Source organism: Magallana gigas, chromosome 7 (genome assembly GCF_963853765.1).
Source record: "Magallana gigas chromosome 7, xbMagGiga1.1, whole genome shotgun sequence".
NCBI lineage: Eukaryota > Metazoa > Mollusca > Bivalvia > Ostreida > Ostreidae > Magallana > Magallana gigas.
Window position 1 is genome coordinate 46,738,489 of NC_088859.1, and position 11,358 is coordinate 46,749,846.

Consider the following 11,358-nt stretch of genomic DNA (forward strand, 5'->3'; position numbering starts at 1 on the left):
TTTTTTAGCACGCCAAATTCACAAAAATGAGCTAAACATAGTTTCACAGTCGAGAAACTATGTTGTCGGTTGTAAACTGTAGCTGAGGGACAGTAAAGTTTAACTAACGTTAATCTATATTTAATACCTGTAAACCATAATTAACACATTAAGTGTACACTATAATTAAAACTTAATACAATTATTCGTGATAAAGAAACATAGTTCATCTTTATTTAATATAGTTTCAAGACTTGTGAAACTTATGATTAACAACTCTGCAGTCTCTGTAGCTATGAACAGCAAAATATATTGTTAGCGTTTATTTACATACATGTAAACTTAGATTATAGATTACAACCGTTCAATATGTTTTTTCAAATGAAACTATGTAGATAACGAATTGTATAGTTTACGGTTCGTTGACCACAGTTTACCGCCGATACACCTAGTTTCTACTGTGAAACTATGTTAAAGCTCATTTTTTGTAAGTTTTGCGTCGTCAAGATACAAGTCCTTACCGAACGTCTTCATAATTATATATATAGAAGTAAGTATGTGGCTTAAAAATTAAAACCTTAATTAGATAGAAGTAAGTCTGGCTGAGTTTAATTTTAATTAATGAATGACTGAAAATTGCAAACATCACTTAGCCCTGTTCCCGGAGTCGTAAAACTGAATTAGACATAATTCAGAATATGTACACAACGCTACATTTTATTACATACTTCCTATATTAAAATATTCAGTTTATGATTATTTCCCAACCATATTGCATTCATGCGCGGATCTAGAGGGGGGGTCGGGGGGTCCCGACCCCCCCTGGAAAATGAAAATTTATTAAATTTACATAGTAAAATTATCGCGAAAATATGCCTCGGACCCCCCCCTGGCAAACACAATTATCCTTCGGACCCCCCCTGGAAAAATTTTCTGGATCCGCGCATGGCATTCTTCACATTTAGATCATCTATCTATTATTAATTTTTCACGCAGGTATCACCAACGAAGATAGCGAATATACGTTTCTACTTTGAAAGGTGTTACCATACTACATCTATTGTGAGAACCAAAAGAGAAAACGTTAAAATTTTAACGTTACTTCTATAGTGTGCAAAACTGTATTTCATCTTCTTTGCAAGGCTTTACTTAATGCAATTAGTCGTAATTGTTATGAGTAATAAAACATACAAAAAATGAACTTCCCGAAAGACTATCACTTAACTTTTGAGAAAAGTCCATCAAAATACATTCATCTGGAAATGAAGAACAGCACGTCGCTGCTTCTGGTTTTTTGTTTTGAAAACCCAGTTAGCACAACAAGTTTATTAAAACGTTTTAGTTGTATTTGGAGCTGATAGGGTCGGCCGGGACATAAACTTAGATGATAGTTAATTCGTGCCTTCGTAAATCTGATACGCACGTTCGGATTGATCAACAGCCCTTCAAGCTTTACACAATTCTAATGTATTATTTTATAGAATACTACAAGTATAAATGGATACAGTCGCGAGGCTGAATGGTCAACAAATTACCAATTAGATCTATTCTACAAATTTTACTTGGTGCAGAAAAAACCCATTTAAGTTTTAAAATTCTACTTTTACTTTCTTTTTTACATATATCTTTATACAGAGCTCTTCTGTCGGAGATCGATATAATTTTAAAACGGCCAAAAACCACCGATCTGTTACTTACCGGCACAACAGTTATATGAGTCACTGTAGCTCTGGTTATTGATGTACTCAGTACTATAGAAAATAAATATTATTCTCATATTTATACTTTTTTTAATTGTTTGAACAACTGTGATAAGTTGGAATGTACAATAACTCGTAAACAATTAAACATGTACATCCAATAATGTACGGGATGTACAACAAATCTTAGTGTTAATGAACGCAAAATGAAATAAATTATGGGTGAATTTATGAAATATGCATATATAATAAGACCCTGCTATGACCATTGGATTTTAAAAGATTCTAATTCCATACTATTGATATTCACTTCTGAGTTCGGCGTCAATGCCTCCTTCTCATGAAGGTACGTTAAAGACATTCTCTGCGCATTCTTAACCGTGAGATCAGTGAATATATCATACAACTTGAGTCTGGACACAGCAGATGAACACGGTGGATTCGCACTGGAAACCCGGCACGATGGCTCACGCTGGTGCAGTGTTAAGCCGGTACCCAGCGAGTTCTGTTGTTCAGATATAAAGGTTTTCAAGTTCGCTATCACTAAATTGCACGGGAAGTCTGACTTTAAGAAACTAAGTTCTTTCGTTTCGTATTTCCGGCTGGCAACGAACGGAAGTAGTGGATGTTGAAGGAAGTCATTGATAAGGAAGCTCTCCATTGATGGATGGGCTAGTCGTAGCCGGTGATCTTTGGTCAGAGGTTCCTCTTTGTTAAAACTTTCGACTTGTATAATAAATTTACTGACAGTTGGTTTATTGTCGGTCACAGGTTCCTCCAAACCTTTTCCTGAGGAGGTGGGAACTCGGTCAATCAGAAATTCAAGGGAACCGGACCGGAAGCTTCCTACACCCAGAGGCTGGGCGACATGCACCATCAGTCTCGTTTCAGGGTCTTCCAGAACTGCCATGGACGTAACTGGGAAAATATTAGCAGGCATTGGATAGTTTTTCCGTGTTTGCCTGCTGATCAACTGGAATGAGTTTGAGTCGGTATAGTATTGCATGTTCGGGTTTTGTACCGAGGTTTGGAGCTCCATGAATAGTTCTTTGTCCCTGTCTTCTGCTAACAGTAAGGTAGCCACGTTTTCGATGTACACATACTTTCCGTGTATATCATTGGTGTTATAAATGGTGGTGGTGTGTTGTAGTAGCGCGTGATTTATAATCACAGTGGTACTGTACAAACCGGATACAACTCTCACCATCACATCCTCTACGAACAGCCTCGTTTTCGTTCCGTCCGTTCCAAAACAATATGCGTTGCTGTTCACCCCTTTGTACCAATGCCAACCTACTTTAATATCGGTACAGAGTTTTTCATTTTTTCCTTTCCGACAAACTGATTTTAATAATCCTTTTTTGGAAAAAGTGACATCTAACTGCCGAGTATTGACGGTAAACCCTTCTTGGGTTGGGTTGGCTTCCTCTGGCTTGAATATGTCTGGTAATGGAGAAATAACTTTCCCGTTGATGACCTTCACACCAGAGTAATGAGGGGAGCTATTTTTCGATCTTTTTAGGACAAATATTGCAAAGGACATAGCTTGTATTTCTACCGGGAATATTGCTTCAAACATTCCCTTAGCGATAGTCTTCTGGTTATACCAGCAAGGATTGATCTGGACACCCAGAACCTCTTTATCATGTTGATCGAAAACTTTAATTGTTGGAGAATTGACAATCAAACTGACGTAGTCTTTACGCTTTTGTGTGTACGAATTAGTGAAGATAACCTGTGTTCCAGACTCTGAGACTGCGACGGTGCGTTTCTCCAAAGGATCGGTAGGTTTGGATTGGAAGTGGATTGGAGCGATGTTGATATTCGTGTTCGCCGTTTCTTTCAAGAGAAGACTTTCAATGTCTCTTGAGATAACCCCTTGAAGTTGGGTAATGGCGGCGGTAATCCTGTTTTCAAAATCCACCACCGTCGGGTGAGCAGAGGTTCCAGTGATTGCGTCATGGTGCTGAACCAAACCATGGGTACGTCTAGCGTCTTGTAAGTTTTTCAGAACAGCTTGTACATTTTTGTAGGGATAACCTTGCTGTTCCGCCCGATACACGGCAAACGAGGTCAACATCTCGGCTGTTTTTAAAACTTCTAACAGATACCTTATCATGCGTTTGTCAAACGGCCGTGAGGTATAATATCCGCTCCAATACTCATCGTCTCGATCCGTGTAGGTGAAGAAGTCCCCCGTTAGCGATTTGTCGGGCTGGCCATACTTGGCGATACTCTTATGAACTTCGTCAAAATATTCACCCACTGTTCCAAATCGCATCTGAATGTTCAGCTCTTTCCTTGAGTTTATGTGATCCATGAGTTTTTTCATGTTGACGTAGTTCGATTGGAATTCGTGATCCATTATGTACCTAAAGTCGTCACCATGAGGCATCAGTAGCACGTCATGCTGATAGTGCGCTGCCTTTTTCCGGTACTGGTCAGCTACCATGGATGCATACTCGTGAAGATTCTTGGCTTGCCTACCGCCATCCCCGATGGGAATCGCTTGATTCTTATCATCAGGAAGGCCAGCTCGTCGCCCAAAGTCCATCACTGCGCACACTTCTTGGTCTGGTCCACAGCTATACTCAATGTTATACAAGGTGTATGGTTCCACGTGACATAGAATGTCGTTTTTCCCCGATAAGTCCCACGGTTGGCGCCAATTGAACGTCATCACGTGACGATGACCCATGTACTGCTTTAGTGCACCATGGACTCGTAATATAGTCATGTCGCTCATACCAGCTTTATACCACAAGTAGGGTAAACTAGTGGAATATCCAAACGGGTCGATTGACCAGCTGATATTTGGAGTGACACCCAGAATTTCTTTGATCCAAAGGTGCCCCTCCACCAGCTGGTCAATGACAGCGGTGTAGTGAGTGGTGGCCTCGTCTACCGACACCCATCCCCCGGACAGTATCTCGATCCTACCCTGCTTTACCAGATCCTTGAACTTGTTCTGCATGTCAAGGGGACTTTCTTTCCACCATATATCCAGAAATATGGTCTCTGTCCATATCATTCGGAAGTCTGGGTATTTCTCAAGGAACAGCACGGTGTTGGTGAGGATGCTCCGTGTTCTGACCGTGTAGTAGGTCTCTAGGGTCCACAGCCAGCCTGGGTCGTTATGAGAATGCGGGACTACAATGATTTGTAATGGTTCGTTGCCTTTCTTCTGATGTCTCTTATATTCCTCGCTCTTCTCGTGAAGAACATAGAGCCCGCCACTTTTTCTTGTGTTTGTAGTAAAGTTCATTTCGTCATACATTTCCTCCACCATATAGTCTGACGTCACTCGCTTGCCAACACAGGAACCGGAAAACACAAGAGTATCGCCAGCTCCCGGAAAGTTAAACCTTGGAAGATTCCCAATCATTTCAGTCACTGACTTTCTCTGCGAGAGTTTATAGAGCACCACAATTGTCAGGGCCACACAAACTAGTGACGTCAGCACCACGCGCTGTCTGAGCTTCATTGTCCCTCCTGTTCCGACAGCAGTTATCCAAAAAAGCTATTCATTTCCTTTCTTGTCTCATCTGCAAGGAAGCAGATAAAACATGTTATTTCAAACTGTACGTTTCATTAAATTCGCACTCGCATAATAAAACCGTTCAAATATTACGATTCCCAGGATTTTGACCCAATCTGTGCAAAAAAGTAAAATTTAATGTCGAACTCGGCAATTATGAACGTTTCTCACCTGTGCATGGGGAAAGGGGGGGGTGCAATACAATTTATCACAAAAACTATGTTGACATGTTGTACAAATGTGGAGAGATAATGAGGATACCAATGCTATAAAGGTAAATATAACTTTTAGGTCCATGACGGTCTGGATAAGACGTCACCATGCGCGTCTGAAGCCGAGAAGTCGGGCAGGTTCGCCCCGCCCCCTAACTTTAAACTCCTATAGTAAATTTACCGAAAATAGGTAATCCCCTCCCCGGCAAGACCTTAACCCTTGGTAATTTCTGGATCCTCGCCTAGTCACTCCAATACATAAGAAAATTGCTCCAAAGTTCAAATACAATTAAAAAGTCAATCGACCAGTATACTTACATGTATCCCCCTATATACCCTCACAAAGATATGTTTACAGTTCTGTAATAAAATATTAAGTACATAAGCATTTTTCATCCTTGTCTCTATGATATCTCTCGGTACAACTCGCCCTCAATTATGAGTAGGCTACTCTATTCACTTTGTAAGGCGATCTCATATTTCTTAATCGTACATGGCACATTCAAATGCCAATTTAATTTCCTAAACCAAGAAGCGAAAACAGGTTTCCAGTAAGTACAAATTGTGAACCCTACAAAGGCCAATACACGTGTACATTCTGGATGTTTAGTTCTGGTCCGGTGGATCGTTTTGTCTTATTTTAAATCTGTCGCGGCAGTTTATCAGTGAGCTATGCAGTCTTCAATCAAGTTCCCCATAAAATTTATATCCTGGGGGTAATGAATTTGAATTGACGTCGTTGATATTATCAAAAAGCAGTGGGGTAGTTTTGCCACGTGTTGAACACTAAACACATGACAATGTGCAGCGAAGATGTGTTTGAAAAAATGTATACGAAGATGTGTTTGAAAAAATGTACTGTGTATGTACAGGTACGAAACATAAAGTACTTAAAAAACATAACTAAAAAGATTACAAATCGACGATGGATTCCCAGTTTTACATGGAATAGACCATTACCTTTTTACAGAACCACTTCCACGCGTCACGGTATAGAACAACAAACCTACAACTCAATGAAAGGAATCTCCTGGGTATATTGACAGGGTCACTTACAATGATTTTTCGCATTTAAAAGTCCTGCCGTGTACTCTAAAAAAATTCGCGTAGCTCAGACGACATACTTGACTGAAGATGGCCTTCCTGAGCAATATATTTCAGGTAAATGGGACATGTCACTATATCCAAGTTTCTATGTAATATATATATATACCACCGAGTTGTGATAAGAACGTTTTCTCTATGTTTTATCTCGGCCTTTGGTCAGGACACAAAACGATAGTCAAATATCTTCTTATTACTGATTACCTCAAATGAATCCACTGGAGCTAAATTTAGTCATCAAAGTATATCATCTGCAATGTAAAATAGATAAACTTAAAATATACACACATAATGATGTATATATTGTATTTTTGTTTAAGGTATTTGGCTTTAAGTTCTGTTCTGTCCTGCTAGAAATATATACCAACCGTACAGGAGAAATCATCCTTTTTGCAAGCCCACGCAGGTAGAGAGAAAGAAAGAGAGAGAGAAAGAAAGAGTATGTGCGTGCATGGTGTGTGTTCTGTTTACTAACAAAATCGCAGACTTCACATATGCATACCTTCCTCATGTAAATCCGCCATTGCATTATAGTAATCGATACAAAAGGCATCATTCATAGAGTCCTTGACAATGTCTATTCCCATACGCTTTGTTTGTTTACAAGCAGTTGACTTTTGTGCAAATCACGATATGCATGTGTAAGAGATAAATGAAAGTGACGTACCTCGTCTGTTTATTACATAGCAAGGCTTTCGCAGTGTCCCTACGAGCCCTATTTCATGGCTGGCGCTTCAAAATAGCACAAGAAAGACGGAGCGGATCCAAGACGCGGAAGTGGTGGGCGATTTTATTTCTAAATCGACTGACGGGACGCTTCGTCGATTTTTTGTAAATTATGCATATTTTGCTTCATTGCTTAAAGGCTAAAGTATTCTCTTTTGAGAAGTGGACAGGCATGCCTGTCCACTTCTCAAAAGAGAATAAGGCTAAAGCTACCAGTTGTATGAGCAAATACTATAAAATATATTTTTGTGGAATAATTATCATCTTTATATACGACTGATATATATGTTTTTATTTAAACAACCTCCCATCCCCTTAAACAAGAAAAATCAGCTTTACAAGCTATCCTCTGTTCTAGCTGTTGAATATTCAACCTTTAGTGATGCATTCTCACTGTCTGACACACATACCAAAATCAGTTTACATGTACTGCTTATCAATGATTTTGGTTAGCCAATTATTACTTCACTAAATATATATATATATATATATATATATATATATATATATATATATATATATATATATATATATATATATATATATATATATATATATATATATATATATATAAAGCACTGAATAGAATCAACAACACTAGGCATCTTTAAAGTGTCGGATCTATATGGACAATAACCAAAAATTTTACTGGCTTATGACAACTGAAGATCTACAAGTACTTGTACAACTCAGTGAAATGATTCTTAAAGGTGGAATATAATGGTTATAGTTATAATATACAGATATATTATGCAGTGTATTTACTTTGGTTGGGGGGGGGGGGGGGGGTTATGTTATGTATAAGCATACTGGCTTGAACACTTTGAGTACAAGTAGACCAGTCTAATCGACTGTGCAGGCACCGTCCCTTGGTACTCTCTGTTTTCAGGCCACTTTGTTTCTGTATAGCTGTTGTATTCACTGATGTGTAAATCCTATACATATATTTCATTGTATTAATGAAACATTTTGCATATTGTTGCCTGGACATTGTGAGCAGTATTTCATTCATTATTTGTTATAATCATGATATTATTACTTTTTTTTTTTTAAATGTATATGCCCCCTGAGGGCCCTTGATTGGTGAATAAATAAAATATATATAGATACTAAGCCAGTAAACTGAATATAAAAAGCACTAAGAATGGCTAACGACACGAACAATAGAAATTGTCAAATTTTCGGGACAACCAGTCCCTTCTTCAGGACCAAAAAATAAATTACATGAGTACAAAACAAAGAAAACAAAATCTAAAGCTACTACTAAACTACTTAAGAAACTATAAAAAAGAACAGCTACATTATAAACATTTGTTCACATTCTTAAAGAAGGTGTTGCTACTGTCGCCGATCGCTCTAAAGTAATCCTTTACTTACTTTATTTTATTACTTTACTTACTTTATTTACTTAATTTGACAATTTCTATTGTTCGTGTCGTTAGCCATTTTTAGTGCTCTTTATATATATATATATATATATATATATATATATATATATATATATATATATATATATATATATATATATATATATATATATATATATATATATATATATATATATATATATATATATATATATATATATATATATTCACTATCAGTATGGGATAAGAATACAACTGATAATGATATAACAATATTAATAGATTGATTCATGTTGATTGATTGACATGTGTTGTGTTGAACATATTTTATTGACTAATGCCAAAAGGATTGGACACAAGTTCCAAAAACTTAGAATGTCCTCTCCTTGTACATAATATATTACAGTGCCATACAATGCCAGTTAACATTGATAACAGTTATAAAACATGTAATGAAATACAAATAAATCATTAGTTTTAAATCTAGAATTAGAATTAGGTTGGATAAGAAAGTTATGCAAATAATTTAAAAACTTAGATAAATCTACCACACTTTTGTATAAATGTATGAACTTCTTTAAATATTTTTATGTTTTCATCATAAGATAAAGTGTTGTCACCCCAAAGTAACAAATGTACATCAATTATATTCAAAAAGTTGATTGACATCTACCGAGTATCTAAAGAAAACCGGTTGTTATTCATAACTCTATAGAAACTGACTATAATCCACACGATCCACTTCTAACCAGTTATCGATCGGTCAAAACCTTCTTGCAACCTAAGAAAAATCCCGAACTGCACGAAATATAATCACAATGATATTCCTATATTTAAGGAATAAAGATGCATTCTTTGAGTATTGTGAGGTGATAATTTCGGTCGGGGCGTGATCAAATTCAATAAAGCCCGAAGGGCTTTATGATAGATTTGATCACGCCTCGACCGAAATTGTCACCTCATAATATTCAAAGAATGATTCCTTATTACTTATATTTATATAATTTTAAGCCATCGTACGATTAGATATAAATAAGCAAACCCCGCTGGCGCCTCAATTTGGCGTCATTTGAAGTTATGGGTTTTAAAGTACAAAATCGATACGTAGTGTTATCACAGGCAATTAAAGACACTGGAAAAGACGACTTGACTATTTCGTTTATCTACAGTGTTACGTAGTGATATACATTAAAAATTATTTAGTTAATTTTAATAATTTTCTCTTTAGGATCATTTCTTAATTCATTAAAAGAAAAAAGTACAATCATATGTAAATATTAATTATTGCAGAAAAAAAATTAGATCTACATAACCTGCTAACTCGGGTAATGTAGACCTACATGTATTTTTTCTTCAATGTCGCTGTCATATCCATATGTCATGAATTACTAAAGAAGGAATTTTATTGTTTAGTTTGACAACAAAAAACTAATTCATGGTGAACACGCAAATCTTTTAGTGTATTAGAGTCAATTGTTTATTGTACAATTGTGTTGTAAAACACATCTGTGGTATTCAATACGGAGATGGATGTAATGCAAATTTATCCAATAGAGTTATGAGACATCTGTATTTTAATAATAGATCAGACATAAACATACGTATATATATGTACTTTATTTAGCCCTGAAAAGTGAAACATGTGCAGCTGTCAATGTACGTGATAAAGAATCGGTGTTTGGGAGGGTGTTTAATTTTAATACATGCATGATAGCAATGCACGATCAAACATTGATGATATCGATGAAGCACATGCAGTTAATCTTTCCTTTATCATTGACTATGTAAAACATTCTTCTTGAAGATAGCTGAGAAGAGAAAAATAAGATATTATCTAGGAAAATCATATTGCATAAGCTATCCTAAGGCTACCTTTGAAAAATTGTTTTTGCGTGGCCCTCAACCGCCTTACTGAACATTGTGTCGGCGGGTAGAGAAATTGTTGGACAAAATCAACAACAAAAGATCTCCAAAAGCTCAATTTCAATGCCGAGAAAATGTTCAGATTACCATTAAAATATTTTGAATCGGGTTGGTTTTTATCAGTCGGTCGGGATAGGGTAAACAAATTATTTTTTTAACGTGGCCGTAATCAGATTTCAAAAAAGCTATAATAAAAAAAAACCGAACGAAAATTACTATTTTAGATAAGTGTTATGATTCAAAGACTGTTTTAAAAGGGGACATATTTTATACGTAATGAAAGTAAAAAGAAGTGGTTATAAACATCCTAGTTCCACTGAGCACAGTTATAATATACACGAATATTGGGTTCAAAAGTTGAACTTAAGATTAACGAGAAAAATTACCGTATGTTTGGTTGTTTTGATTTTGCAGTGATCCAATTTTCGCGTTTTTGCGATCACTTTCACAGTGCAAAAATACATAGCTCTGTTCTGACCGACATTTTTTGCTTTTAAATACGTATACTTGTGTCTCTGATAACAAACCAAAAAAAAAAAAAAGACTATCGCAAATAAATTAGCCCATTTTTTACAAATTTTGTGACACGCGAGAAAAAAACCCTCTGGATATACAGTGTTTGTAAGTTTACCTTTTGATGATGCCATATATCTTTTGATATTTTAAAAAATATATATATACCATAAATCAAAACCTTACACTTTATGCAAGTTAGAGTAGTTTGAATTAAGTGCCATATAATCAGTAAAATTGAGGGCTCTAAAATTCCTGCAAATATAACAGGTACATTTACAGTTGTAATTTATTAT

At 36.2% G+C, this 11,358-nt stretch overlaps 1 protein-coding gene across 3 annotated transcripts; it reads right to left on the minus strand.

Moving 5' to 3' along the window:
• Nucleotides 1-1,746: 1,746 nt before the first annotated feature.
• LOC105332200 (alpha-mannosidase 2) lies at nucleotides 1,747-7,311 on the minus strand. Of its 3 annotated transcripts, none has more exons than XM_011434744.4 (3): nucleotides 7,201-7,311; nucleotides 6,738-6,784; nucleotides 1,747-5,224 (listed from the first exon to the last, which is right to left on the minus strand). In XM_011434744.4, the coding sequence occupies exon 3, from the start codon at nucleotides 5,161-5,163 to the stop codon at nucleotides 1,939-1,941; it is 3,225 nt and encodes a 1,074-aa protein (XP_011433046.3). In that variant the 5' UTR covers nucleotides 5,164-5,224; nucleotides 6,738-6,784; nucleotides 7,201-7,311; the 3' UTR covers nucleotides 1,747-1,938. The 3 variants fall into 3 exon arrangements, with proteins under 3 accessions (XP_011433046.3, XP_011433124.3, XP_011433280.3); XM_011434822.4 differs by lacking the exon at nucleotides 7,201-7,311 and adding an exon at nucleotides 7,036-7,181; XM_011434978.4 differs by lacking the exons at nucleotides 6,738-6,784; nucleotides 7,201-7,311 and adding an exon at nucleotides 6,390-6,702.
• Nucleotides 7,312-11,358: the final 4,047 nt, after the last annotated feature.